Source organism: Chlorocebus sabaeus, chromosome 21 (assembly GCF_047675955.1).
Source record: "Chlorocebus sabaeus isolate Y175 chromosome 21, mChlSab1.0.hap1, whole genome shotgun sequence".
NCBI lineage: Eukaryota > Metazoa > Chordata > Mammalia > Primates > Cercopithecidae > Chlorocebus > Chlorocebus sabaeus.
The window spans coordinates 60,188,081-60,202,926 of NC_132924.1; the positions used below are offsets into that span (position 1 = coordinate 60,188,081).

The 14,846-nt window shown below is 40.3% G+C and overlaps 1 protein-coding gene across 4 annotated transcripts in view; it reads left to right on the forward strand.

Moving 5' to 3' along the window:
- Positions 1-14,846, forward strand: part of CDK6 (cyclin dependent kinase 6) — a 236,277-nt gene that overhangs the window by 166,987 nt on the left and 54,444 nt on the right. For all 4 annotated transcript variants that reach the window (XM_007982158.3, XM_038004360.2, XM_007982159.3 and 1 more), the window contains exon 5: positions 1,702-1,811. In XM_007982158.3, coding sequence (XP_007980349.1) covers positions 1,702-1,811 — 110 coding nt within the window. The remainder of the gene's footprint in view (positions 1-1,701; positions 1,812-14,846) is intronic.

Genomic DNA, 14,846 nt, shown 5'->3' on the forward strand with positions numbered 1-14,846 from the left:
AAGACTTAGAGGGGTCGTTTTATTATCACTCATAATCTTGTCAGTTGACCGGACTCAGCTGACAGTTCTGCTCTGTGTGACATTGTCTGGGACTGCAGTTATATAAGTCAGTTGGCTTGAATGTCCAAGATGGCTCAGTCACAGGTCAGCTGAGAGCTCAACTGGGACTGTCAACCAGGGCATTTCCATGGGCTTCTCACAGCATGACAGCTAGGTTCCAGGAGGTAGCATCTCAAGAGAAAAGGCCTAGGCTCAGGCTTCTTATGACCTAACGTTGGTAGTCTCAGACATTACTTCCACCATATTCCGTAGGTCAAGTAAGTCACTAAGGCCAACTCAGATTCAATGGAAGATGAATAAACTCCATCCCTTTATATGAGGAGCAGTGTGTGCAAATAAGAAGAAAATTGATGGCAGCCACCATTTATTGAGACTTGATACTGCAGTCTTAGCATACCAAGTAATATAGAATCAAAATATATAAAGCAGAATTTCAGAGAATTTAGATAGACATCCATAATAATACAACTAGACAAAACAATAAAGATAAAAGGGATCTGAATAATATAAAATTCTGATGTAATAGATTTATAGTCTGAATTTTTTATCTGACAATTAAGAATACACCTTCCAGGTCCATAGACTATCTGCCCCTTACCCCACAAAAGGAATCACTTGAACCCCCTCTATATACTCAAATCTGCAGCTTTAACATGATATGCTTTCTTCAGCCCTCAGCCTGGCAAGAAAAGTTACAGCTGTGTTTATTTCATCTATTACTATATGCTGCTCTGTTTTAAATTTCTTGTCTTTTTGGAATCCCTTCCTCTGCCTGGTTTTTTCACACATGATATGAACAATTGGGTTACACATTCTCTCTTAAGTTCTTCCCCGTTTTTTACTTGTTTTCTGAAAAGAGCAGCATGGAGAGGGGTTTTACTTTGATTCCCCAAGCTGTCATGGTAAGAGCAGTTTTGACATGTCCTGGGTGTTCTGTAGACCTCAAGGTCACCATCCAGCAGCCCTGGCACCACCATCTTCGTGTGTGTGTGTGTGTGTGTGTATACAGCTTGTGGGGTACAAGTGGTTTTGAGTTACATGACTGAATTGTATAGTGATGAAGTCTGAGATTTTAGTGCCCCCATCACCCAAGTAGTGTACATTTTACCCAGTATGTCGTTTCTTCTCCTTCACCCCTTTCTCTACCCTCCCCATTTCCGAGTCTCCAAAGTCCAAAATCCATTACACCACTCTGTATGCCATCATCTTCCAATTTGCCAATAATGCTGACCTGGGGATTGAGCTGTAATTGTTGCCATCACCTGTTTTCCATGCATTATTTTTTAAAGGCCCCTTAAGGGGGGAAAAAAAAAAAAAAAAAAAAAAAACACAGTTTCTAAGTTTAAAAAAAAAATTTTTGATCTTTGCTTTCATGTTCATAATAACATGAAACTCATGTTATTATGCCATCCTAGTTAGACATAGAGTCGGAAGTTGGGAACCCAGTTGGTGAGGATGGTATAATTTCCTGGCCCATCAGTGATGAGTCCTATTTACTTATTGCTTCTATCACAGCGTCCTTATATGATTTATAGCAATTCTTTCTGAACTACATCTTGTCATTAAACCACCAGGTTTATTGAGGAGTCTAAGCCCACAACCACCTTCATCAGTAACACTCGGATCCGCTTGCCATTGCAGGTCGTCACGCTGTGGTACAGAGCTCCCGAAGTCTTGCTCCAGTCCAGCTACGCCACCCCTGTGGATCTATGGAGTGTTGGCTGCATATTTGCAGAAATGTTTCGTAGAAAGTAAGAAATACATTTTGTTTCACTCTGCTTTCTTTGAAAAGAGACTGTGGATCTTTGTGAATTTAAATGGCAGCATGGTATTTCTGTCATTAGGGGTCATGATGGCCAGATCCATCTGCCGCAGGCTACCACTTGCAAGCCCGTCCTGAAAGTTTGTCTTCTCAGTGCTGTGCTTACAGTGTTGTTTTATATGACTGTAGCTTGCGGCGTCTGGAAACTCTGCCTGGGAGGGAACACCCCACTGTTCTTATAATTTACATTGTTTTATTGGTGATGATAGGACATGGTGAAAATAACACATATTTTGGCATTTTTTTAGTGAAGAAATATCCTCAAAGTGGACTTTATCCATAGGAGGAGAACCAAGACTGTTAAGTATATGAAAACTTTTTTAATGAAATTTTGATGGTGAGAATGGTTGAAAAAAACAATATTTAGGCTGAAAAAGAATAAGCAATGGGGATGTCAGTGCAACTTCAGGGCACTTTAAATGCTGCCATGTACAGGAGAGATTAGACATATTCAGGCACTATAGAAGACAGAAACAAGACTAAGGATACAGAAATTACAAACAGAAAGATTTTTGTTAAAAGGGGTAAAAATCTAATGATTAGACAATTATCTGAAGAGTGGATTGGGGTTTGTGAAAATAGTGAGTTCTTATTGTGTGTCTAAGAAGAGGCTGGACCTCCACACATTGGTGATGTTTCAGCGGCATTTATAGAGTTGGTGCATAGGCTACATGCCCTCCAAGTTCCCTCTGAGAGAGTATGTGATTCGATTGTTTGATTTTCAGGTCATAAGAAATAGCCAAACAATATAATAAATACCTGCCAGGAAAATAATCCATACCTGGGAACTAAGTTCAGCCTAGTCTAAATTAAACAGAGAACCTAATCATAATCTAATCTCTTTTTCTTTTCTATTTTTATTTCCATGGGGAAAAGTGAGTTAGGTGAGTTAGGAAACAGTATATTCCCATTGTATCTTTAAAATGTAGCTCCATGGTAGCTCACAAGGAAAAGAACTGGTCAACCATTGCTTGCTTGTTGTTTGGTTGGTTTTAACCAAACAAAGTTTTGTACATGTAACAGATTTTTGGAACTATTGCTAGTACTCAGCAAATTCATCTGTGGCTCATAAGATGGGAGATCATGGCAAGGAGATCAGAGTAAACAGATGTTTAATGCAGCCGTACCATGTGCCAAGTATAGCGTCAAACCTCTTCCTTTATGCTACCTTTCTTAGTCCTACTAATAAGAGCAAACTGAGATGGAGTGGTACATTTATTTGTCTAACGTTAGGCAGCTAAGAATTAGCAAGGATATGAGTCCAAAGGAAGTCTTGCAAGTTCTGTTCCAGCGTTACTTTTTTCCGAAGGAGAGGAGGGAAAAAGTAATATTGAATTCAGCTGAAGTGTTTGCCAAACAGGCTCAATTAGTGATTTTGAAAGTGTGGTCCCTGCACCGGGAACCTCAGTATCACCAGGCACCTTGCTGGAAATGCAAATTCTCAGGCCCCACCCCAGACCTATTGGTTCAGTAGTTCTTGGGCTGGGATCCAGCAACCTGCATTTTAACAAGTTCTCCGATCCTAATACAACCTCCAGGATAAGAACCCCTGGGTTGGATGACAGTATCACCAGGGATGGGCAGTCTTTAAAAGTCTGGCTCCCAGGCCTCTCCCTTGAGATTCTGATTCATTACTGGGCTGGGGCCAGGAATTCTTATTTTTAAAAGTACCTTCAGCAATTATTTTCATCCAACAAGTGTGGAAGACATCGGGTTAAAGGCTTATGGTTAGAACCAAGAATAATTTACTGTCAATAGAGCAGAGTAGGGGTTTAGACAGTCATTCTCCTTCATCCCAGGAATAACTCGGTACTGCGAAGAGTTGATTAGAGAAATGCTTATTGAAATTATCTTTATGTGTCTAGTATAGTCTCAACCATAAAGACAGAGTCCTTCAACAATTACAGACTTGGATACTAGTCATGATTGATGATAAAAGTCAATTTTTTTAAGACGTTAAAAGATAAAACTTGAGATATGTAGAATTAAGTATTCACTACTAAGGAATTTGGTGTATGTTTAAGTATAGGCAATCTCCATTTGTGGAATAAATTTTATTTTAAAGCGTTAAAAGCATTTTCCACTGAAGTGATAAGTGGTCACTGGATTCCAAGCCTAGTTTGCAGAATCCTCTACGACCTGGAACATATACAAAACACCCATTGTGCTAATTCATCAAAATTTTTTCTTCTATGGGAAAATTCATTCTATGTTCCAATCCAAGACTAGAGGGATACTTATCTCTCCATCTCAGCATTGGGACTGAGAAGTGGGACTCAAATATTGGAGGCTCAGGAGAGGGCTCCTTTAATGATAGTGGCAACAGTCTGCTTCAGTTTGCTGGAAAAGTGAGACATTGGGTAGAGATCCTTTGGCACTTCAGATGTGCACATAAGAAAGTACCCTTTCTCCAGAAGCCTTGCACAAAAATAGTAAGTTGAGAAATAATTGCTTGAAGGAGGAAGCAGTATCAGAAACCAGGTCCTTATGCCTTTAAGGCTGAAAAGAAAGTGAATCCAGGCCAATCACACCATCCCTCCTAGGGTGGGTACCCTGTGTCCTCGGTATTTCCTATGATACCCCCCAGATATCCATGTGTCATGCTTCTTACTTATGCCAGATGAGTTCTGGGGTCCATCACCAGCTTGACCTGGTTCTGACTTGACTCCTGATTCAGTATTGACCCAGTTGAGATTTCCCAAGCCATGGGCTCTTAAAGCAGACTCATTCATTGCTTTAGGCTAATCCTAAATCAGGGAATCCTAGCATTTTTAATTTTTTGTAGAGATAGGAGTCTCACTATGCTGCCTTGGTTGGTCTTGAGCTTCTAAACTCTGGGTACCCACTTGATGCTAAGGCAGTAATTACCAAATTTTGTCCTTTCTTTATCATCTTGTTTTTGCCATATTCTTATGAGACTGGTACTATTATTTACTTAGGTTTTTTTTTACTACTCTCTTATCAGTTTACCTTTTTATTTAGCCTCATCCTAAACAAAAGTACAGTCATGTGTTGCTTAATGACAGGGTGATGTTCTGAGAAATTCATTGTTAGGCAGTTTTGTCATTTCGCGAACATCGTAGGGTGTACTTACACAAACCTACATGATATAGCCTACTACACACCTAGGTTATATGGTATAGCTTATTGATCTTAGGCTGCCAATCTGTATGACATATTATTGTACGGACTGCCGTAGGCAATTGTAACACAATGGTAAGTATTTGTGTATCTAAACATAGAAAAGATACAGCAGAAATATGGTATAAAAGATAAAAAATGATATACCTATATAGAATGCTTATCATGAATAAGGCTTGCAGGACTGGAAGTTGCTCTGAGTGAGTGGTGAATGAGTTGAAGGCCTAGGACGTTACTGTACACTACTGTAGACTTTATAAACACTGTACACTTAGGCTACACTAAATTTATCTAAAAATATTTTTCTTTCTTCAATAATAACTTAACCTTGGCTTACTGTAACAGTTTTACTTTATAAACTGTTAAAATTTTTTGGCCGGGTGCAGTAGCTCACACCTGTAATCCCAGCACTTTGGGAGGCTGAAGCAGATGGAATGCCTGAACTCAGGAGTTCGAGACCAGCCTGGGTAACATGGCGAAACCCTGTCTTTACAAAAAAGACAAAAATTAACTGGACATGGTGGTGCGTGCCTGTAGTTCCAGTTACTTGGAAGACTGAGTTGGGAGGATCGCTTGAGCCCGAAAGAAGCAGAGGTTGCAGTGAGCCAAAATCACACCACTGCACTCCAGCGTGGGCAACAGAAGGAGACCCTGTCTCAAAAAAAAAAAAAACAAAAATTAAATTTTTTAACTTTTTGATTCTTTTGTGATAACACATATCTTAAAACACAAGCAAGCCAGATGCAATGGCTCACTGTAACCCAACACTTTGGGAAACCAAGGCAGGAGGACCACTTGAGTTTAGAAGTTCAAGACCAACCAGGGCAGCATAGTGAGACCCCCATCTCTACAAAATAAATAAATAATTAGCTGAGCATGGTAGTATACATCTGTAGTACTAGCTACTCAGGAGGCTGAGGTGGGAGGACCACTGGAGCCCAGGAGTTCAAGATTACAGTGAGCTAGGATCATGCCACTACACCCTAGCCTAGATAACCCTGTGTCTAAAAAAATAAATAAACAAAAAATAAAGAAACCCAAACACATTATACATCTATACAAAATATTTTCTTTATATCATTCTATGAGCTTTTTTATTTTTAATTTTTTTATTTTTTTACTTTTTAAACTTTTTTGTTAAAAACTGAGAAACACACAGATTAGCCCAGACCTACACAGAATCAGGATGGTCAGTATCACTTTCTTGCCCCTCCACTTCTTGTCCCACTGGGAGGTCTTCAGGGGCAATAACATGCATGGAACTGTTATCCCCTATGATAACAATGCCTTCTTCTAGGATACCTCGTGAAGGGCCTGGCTGAGACTGTTGTACAGTTAACTCTCTTTTTATAAGTAGTAGTACACTCTAAAATAATGATAAAAGTATAATATAGTAAACACATAAACCAGTAACATGGTCTTGTACTGGCAAATATTATGTACTGTTTATAAGTATATGTGCTATACTTTAACATGACTGGCAGCGCAATAGGTTTGTTTATACCAGCATCACCACAAACATGTGAGGTGAGTAATGCGCTGCACTACAATAACGTTAAGATGGCTATGATGTCACTAGGAGATAGGAATCATTCAGCTTCATTATAATCTTTTAGGACCACCCTCACTTATGTGGTTCATTCATTGTTGATCAAAACGTTTCATGGCTATATAGAAAAATCAGAGATTTGACCAGTTATTTATTTGTCTGATACACATTAGAATAAATATATAACCATTAAAATTATTAAGGAAATTCATGCATGTTTATCCCCTAAATCATCTCACATGTCACCAACAGTAATATGTCACATGTTGGAAATCCTATAACAAGTGTTCCATTCAGTCTACAAATAACTTATGGAGTGACTACTGTATGCCAGGCCCACTCCTAGAGGAGTGACTTAAATCCTAATAGAGAAAAGATTCACTACCTGCACAATTAGTTAATTAACCAGAGCTGGGATAAATGTTGTGAAGAAGTGTAGAGTACTGCGCGTGGGTATAATGACAAGTCTGTTTTTGAAGAGGAAAGATTTCTCAGTGGAAGGCCAGAAGTCGGGATTAACCTTCTTTAGAGGTCACATCCTAGTTGTTTATTTAAAATCTTTGAGGAATAATCATGTATGCATCAGCCAGGCTCACCATCCTCCATAACCTAGAGAGAAGAAAACAAGCAAAGGGAGTTACCATTTGTCATGCGACAGGCCCATGCCTTGGCAGTTGGGGGTTGGGGGCACCTTCATGTGCATTATCTGCTTAAACCCCTATTCTGAAGACTTTTCTCCAAAGTATAGCATAATGAACTATAAGCCTTCCACAAGGAGGGTGAATAACTTGCCCGTGGGCATACAACAATTAAACGACAGAGCCAAAACCTCGTGTCTGCCTGACTCCATCGCCTTTGATTTTTCTACTCTGCTGGGTTTCTGCCATTGCTGTGGTTTGACCTACGAGGCCATATTTTTTTCTGGAATGTTTTGTGTATTACTATGATATAGCAGCAATGATATTTTAGAGTGGTCAAGAAGCAAATCACACATTTATTTAATAGCTTTGATTTAGAATCTCTCCTGTATTAGAAAGGTTGGCCAGTTCTCTGTCATATTATTAAGAGGTGCATGTCTTTTATTCAAAAATGAAATACCTAGGAAATATAAACTCAGTAAAGAGAGTCATAGGGCAAATGGTTGACAAAGAGCCAGAGAGTTTAAATATCATCTGTCACTGTCACCTGGGTTTAGTAACTGCCCACACTGGCCCACAGAAGCATTCTACAAAATGGGTAAGAGCTACATTTTTTATCTTTCTCCTTTAATTCTTCATCTATAGTAACCCATCCTTACTCTACATTGAATTGTATTTTAATACTTAAAAAAAATTGTTATAAATTCGGTTAGTGGCCAACTAGTCAGCTTAAAGGATGAGATTGGATGGATGGATGGATGGATGGATGGATGGATGGATGGATGGATGATCAGATGATTGTGATAGATTTATTTTTAACTCTACAGCAAAATAAATTCACAATGTTCACTCCCCAGGTGTCTATTGGTTGCCTTGTGATCTAGTTAGAACTATTGTCTGTAGTTTGAAAGTTATGGGGTTTTCCAGGTTACAGCAAAGTCACATAAAATGCACATTTAGAAAACAAAACCTGCGGCCAGGCTTGGTGGCTCACACCTGTAATCCCAGCACTTTGGGAGGCCGAGGCGGGTGAATCACGAGGTCAGGAGATCGAGACCATCCTGGCTAACACGGTGAAATCCCGTCTCTATTAAAAATACAAAAAATTAGCTGAGTGTGGTGGCGTGCGCCTATCATCCTACCTACTCAGGAGGTTGAGGGAGGAGAATCGCTTGAACCGGGGAGGTGGAGGTTGCAGTGAGCTGAGATCGTGCCACTACACTCCAGCCTGGGCGAAAGAGCGAGACTCAGTCTCAAAAAAAGAAAGAAAGAAAAAAGGAAATAAAACATGATTCTTTGAATAAAAGATTGTGGCAAGCAGATAGTAATTCTTAGAAGTTCTGAGTTGCCAGCTCTGCCAATCCCTAGCTAAGAAATGCCAAATGCCACCAGGAAGAATATGACAAATAGAGTCACTGTTAGAAGGAGACAAACAAGGCTTCATGATTGGTCATATATTGCCTCTTGTCTGGTGGCCGCTCTAGGGTTGTCGTCATTGATTTCTGTGAATTAAACACCAGTAGCTGAGAAACTGACAGTGAAACTGTCCTTTGTGGGTCAGTGGTCAGTGAGCAAATGTCTTTAAAATGTCACTGACTGCCTTGCCAATTTTCCCATTGGTTACTGTGTTGGTGCCTCCCCATAGCTGAGCACCCCTCTAGTGACATCCAGGAAATGAGGTCCTTCACAAGCTGAACTGAACACCAAGGCGCCAGAAGGCACGCCCTAGCATGTGAGAAGAAACCCATCATTTCATGTTAGGTCAAAACATGTGCATGGAAACCAGGGCACTCTAGACTTTCAGATTTCTTACCTCTTGTTGGATATTTTCCTAGAATTTCTCTTTTTTTTTTTTCTTCCTTTAAAGAACCAGCCAAATGGGAAGATCTCTTTAAAAAGCATTTTTATGAGTAAGGAAATATCCAAGATGGTACCCAGGAAAAGGTCCAATTTTGGTTGAGTAATGCAAACAAGGTAGTTCTAAGTAAGAGCAAATTAATACTTTTGTAATGCTATTAATATTGATTTTTTTAATTCTTTTTTTGTTTTTGTTTTTTTTGTTTTTTTGGAGACAGAGTCTCGCTCTCTCTTGCCCAGGCTGGAGTGCAGTGGTACAATCTCAGCTCACTGCAACCTCCGCCTCCTGGGTTCAAGCAATTCTCCTGCCTCAGCCTCCTGAGTAGCTGGGACTACAGGCACATGCCACCACGCCTGGCTAATTTTTTATATTTTAGTAGAGACAGGGTTTCACTGTTGTTTCCCAGGCTGGTCTCAAGCTCCTGAGCTCAGGCAGTCTGCCCGCCTTGGCCTCTCAAAAGTACTAGGATTACAGGCATGAGCCACTGTGCCTGGCCTGATTTTTTAAATTCGAAATGTGTATTTTAACATGAATTTGAAAAATATAATTGTTTTCATGACATATATTGAGAAGCCACCACCAGACCTGGCCTTTTCCTGTGGGGGCATCTCTTGGTCCTCCACCTTCCCACTCCAGGGCCCCTCCATTCTCACATCCTAGGTCTGCCTGTTCTGTGGTCTTTACCACAAACCAGATTTTATTGGCTTAGTCTTCTTCTAACCATTCTATCACATATCGTATACCACTCTACCATTCTTCCCTCTTACTTCCCAAGCCATTGCTTTGCTCTTACTAACAACTACTGATTTATTACTTCCTCCCATGTTCCCATCCCTGTTCTTAGCAGCCAATACCTCCCCTCTCTGACTGTCTACTTCTGTTACTCCTTTCAAATCTGACTTTCGGAATCCTTGTCGCATAGGCAGAAGTTCCTCTCTTCCCCAAATTTTTACTCACAATCTTGTTCAAGGTTACTAAAACCAGGCCTTTTTCTGTAGGTGCTCTATCCCTTCAAGACGGGAATTGCAGTGTTTTTAGCTCTCTGCTTCTTGGGGGCACAATTCTGCCAAAGCCTCTCAACTTCTCTTTGCAATCCTCTTACACTCCTGTCTCCCCAGTCCTAATGGCATGACCTGGAGATTTTCAGGACCCATGATTTTTAAGCAAAGAGTAACTACAGAGTTAGAGTAAATGTTACTGATGAAAGTGTTTTGCACATACATGGAGACAGAGCAGTTTGAAGATCTTGATTGACTCAGCAGCTGCATCACTCAGCTTGCACTCTCCCTGTCCCCCAGCCTATACGCAAGCATTTAGTGACCCCTGTGAGAATTAATGTTTTCTTCTCCCTTCTCACAACACTGTACATTAGGGACTTCATCATCTAAATGTTCCACCACTGGAAAGTAAACTCTACTTAGAGACAGAAATAAGAGCAACTAGAGCACACATGCTCATTTAGCACTTGCATCTAGGCTTTTGATGGGCATGTTTCCTCCCCTCCAGCTCCCCTCCTTTGGTCTGAGACCCACTTCCATGCTAGGATTCCCTTCTCTTCCCACCCCCACAATCCTTAAGCCCCAACCGACTTCCACACTCCCAACCCAACATTCAGCCCCATCTCCAGTTAATTAAGATGAGTGAAGCCCTCAAAGTGAGCTCCTTTTCTCTTCCAGTTCAAAAATCTCTCTTTATCTTCACCTTCTCCTTCCTTCCCTCTGGTTTCTGGAAGGATGCATTCTCCCTGCTTACAAGGCAGATCTTCCTCAATGCTTGCTCTTGTTCCTACCCTGCTTTTAGGTTCTCACTTCATCCATCATCCCTTTCTGACTTGCCTCGTAAGGGTCAAATCATGCCCTTGTCTCTCCATTCTGGAAAAGATTCTCATTCCCCTTTGTATTTCCCCAGTCTTTTTCCTTCCCTTCATGCCCAAACTGCTTGAAAGAATGGTGTCTCTACATGTAGCCTCCACTTCTTCTTCACTTGCTCATTTCTTCATCCCTTTGAATCATAAAAATAATAGATAACATTTATTGCACACTTACTGTGAGCCAAGCTCTGTACAGTTGACCCTTGAAAAACATAGGTTTGAACTGCACAGGTCCGCTTATATACCGATTATTTTCAGTAGAAGTTACATCAAGTGTGCTTGCCTCTCTTATCTCCCTTTCCACCACCTCCACCTCTTCCACCTCTGCCACCAGCGAGACAACAAGACCAACCCCTCTTCTTCCCCTTTACCCTCAGCCTATTCAATGTGAAGATGAGGAAGATGGAGACCCTTATGATGGTTCACTTCCACTTAATGAATAGTAAATATATTTTCTCATTCTCATGATTTTCTTAATAGCATTTCTTTTCTCTGGCTTACTTTATTATAAGAATACAGGGCATAATACATATAACATACCAAATATGTGTTAATCAGCTGTTCGCTATTGGTAAGGTTTCCAGTCAATAGTAGACTATTAGTAGTTAAGTCTTAGGGGAGTCAAAAGTTATACATGGACTTTTGACTGCACAGGGGATCAGTACCCTTAACCCCCATGTTGTTCGAGGGTCAGCTATATTTGGTGCTTTAAAATACATCACTTCATTTTAATCTCAGAATAACTTTATAAGGAGTACTGTTGTCATCCCCATTCTACAGGTAAGAAAACTGAGACCCAAAAAGAGGCTTTGAACTAGGGTTATTTGACTTCAGAGTCCTCCCGACACTTGCTGTATTAGAGGTTGATGGTGACCTCCTCATCATTGCATCCAGGGGCCTCCTCTCCATTCTCATCTCACATGTCTGCAGCATTTGAATCTTGTGGCCACTCACTCCATGAAAGCCTCCCTGTCCTCACTGTTCGTGAAAAGAACACTTTTGGGTGCCTCTGCCCATATCCCCTTTCCTGGCTCTTCATCTCCCTTCTCCCAAACCTAGGTGTTTACGAAGAGTTCTATCTAGATAAGATGCAGATGACCCTCAGATGGGCTCCAGGGCCAAATCGCAGTTTCTTAATGGACTGACTCTTCCGCCAACCACCTCACAGATACCCTTTCTTCACTGAACCCATCAAACCAGCTTCTCTTACCTTCCCTTTTTCTGTTAATGTAACCCTCATCCCACAGCCCCCCAGCTGTGTTCTCAGAGTCACCCTGGAATCATCTTCATCCTTCTGTATCCAAGTCCTGTGGATTCTGTTTCCATGGGGCCCCTCCAATCTGGCCCATTTCCATCATGACCTGCATCTCACTAATTGAGGCTGCCTTTAACAGTCACCCAGTAACCTGTCAATATGTCTCCATGTTTCCTGCCCCTTTGTGTATTTATGATAAATTAATATTCTTGTTATCACCCTTTGCAAAACTTTGCTAAGACTGGTATAGGATCCTTGGCTCTCAAGACCTTTTGAAAGAAGGCTTCAACTCTATTCTGGCCGTAGCATGTATTATTCTCCAAGATGTAACTATTAGTGAAAGAAACCTACCTTTTGGCCTCAAAACATGCCTTAAGGTTTTTCTCCTTAGAACCCTTGCTCTTCTCGTCCTGGGTGCCCAGCTGCCTCTGTCGTCTTTCAAAGGTAAATCTAGAAGCTGCTGCTTTAACGAAGAGGCCTGAAGCCCTGTGTCCCACCCCAGTAGCCCCACAGCGTTGTGTCTGTACCTGTGTCAGAGCACTTTCCTGAGCCACTGTCTTTCCATGCACACAGGTTGTCCACTGTAGCTGCAGCAATGATGTAATGCAGAGCACGGTGTTTCTTAGGAATCAGACGTCTGAGAATGGGTTCCAGCCCTGCTCCTACCAGCTTTGCCACTGAAGGCAAACCATCAACCTCTGGAGCTTAGCGTCTTTACCTGTAAAATGGAGAGGCTGGAATACCACATCCATGGAATTCAAACTGTGCTTCAGAGTTCTTAGATCCCCCTCCTATGCATAGTCCAGAGAGTTCTCAGTCCTTCTTGTTCCCACACTCAGCTTTAATCAGAGTATCTTGCTTTCATCTTTTTTCTCTGTTGGGCTTCCGAGATTTAAAAGGGCTGTAAAACACTGGAATGGATGATGCCCAAGATTCACTGCAACTCTGGTATTCTTTGCTTCCAGAGAAAGCCATATCTTGGTCATTTCTGAAACTCTTACTATGTCTAATATGGCTAATGTTAATATGGAAGTATAAAACATGAATATTGTCTTTCCTGTACTCCCCTCCAAACTCCCAAAGATATCCCACTGGGTATACTTCCACTTCTTCCTTATTATGAATTCAAAAGTGTGTATATGTGTGTGTCTGTATCTGTGTCTGTGTGTGTGTGTGTGTCATGCCTACTTCTCTACCCTGCTGTTCCTTTTTCTGAACATTTGCATTGCCATGTGGAATATCTATAAAAGTATAAACCAGCTCATCTGGGAGAAATGTAATATGAGCCACAAATGTATTTTTGAGTTTTCTGGTAGCCACATTTTAAGAGAGAAAAAGAAACAAGTTGAATTACTTTTAATAATATATTTTATTTACCACGGTACATCCAAAATATTATCATTTCAACATGTAATGATTATAAATATATGGATGAATGAGATATTTTTACATTCTTTCTTTTTACTAAACTATTCAAACTCCAATGTGTGTTTTACACTTATAGCACATCTCAGCTCAGACTTTTTTTTTTTCAGTACAGTTCAAGTGCTCAGTAGCCACATGTACTTATTGGACAATGCAGGTCTAAGTCATCAAATAAAAGGATAAATTGAAGAAGAAACAGAGACGACTTGCCATTTATTGGGAAGAGGGGAGAAAATAAGTCAGTGCCCTTCTCATTGAAGTCTCATTCTTCTGTGTCCCACATTGTCTTCTTTTCTGGTTTGTGTAGGGGCTATAGACATTGGAGCCCTTGCATGTCAAACCAGCCAAGCTGAGATTGATGCAGCTGCCTGGCCTTCCCCTGACTTAATGGTGCTTGAGCTCCAACTTGCAAGTATAAAGTGTTTATTGACACTGGTGGATCATCCCTAATATGTCCTTACTTTAAAAATGCTTGCACTTGGGGGAGCCTCATTATCTCTGTGATCTTTCTCACTCCACATGCCACTTAAAGAAACAAAAATTGTTGTAAAAAGGATCAAAGTAGGAGATTTCCGTGCCTGTTAGTTTTATTTAATTGAAAAAAAAAATTAAACGAAAAAGGAAAATAACAGTCTGGTTGTAAAAACACCTAATGTTAATACAGAAGTATAAAATGTGAACATTGTCTTTCCTGCACTCCCCTCCAAAAATCCCAAAGATATTCCCCTCAATATACTTCCAGATCTTCCCTGTTACAAATTCGAGAGAGAGAGAGAGCATTTATAAATGCATAAAATACATAGGTACACATGTACATCTGTAAATTTCTCTCACAGAAATGGACTTACCCGATACTCTTCTGTACATTGCTTATTCACTTTATTTTATTGTAATATGTCAGTACCTAGAGATTTAACTCATTTTTAAACAGATTAATAACTGTCAGTTCATTTGTTTCATACTTTAACTAATTTCCTCTTGATAGACATTTAGGGTGTTTTTTTGTCAAAAAAATACATACAATATTTACCGCAAACAGTGTTGCAGTAAAATCTTTGTGCTTATTTTATGGAGCATTCATCCAGGTATTTCTGTACAGTAAATTCCAGAAGTGAAATTACAGGGTCAAATGACATGCAAATTTTTTAAATTCTGCTAGCTAAACCAAATTACCCTGCAAAAAGTTTCAACTAAACTCTGTTTTTAGCTTGAGGTGGGAGGTAGGATT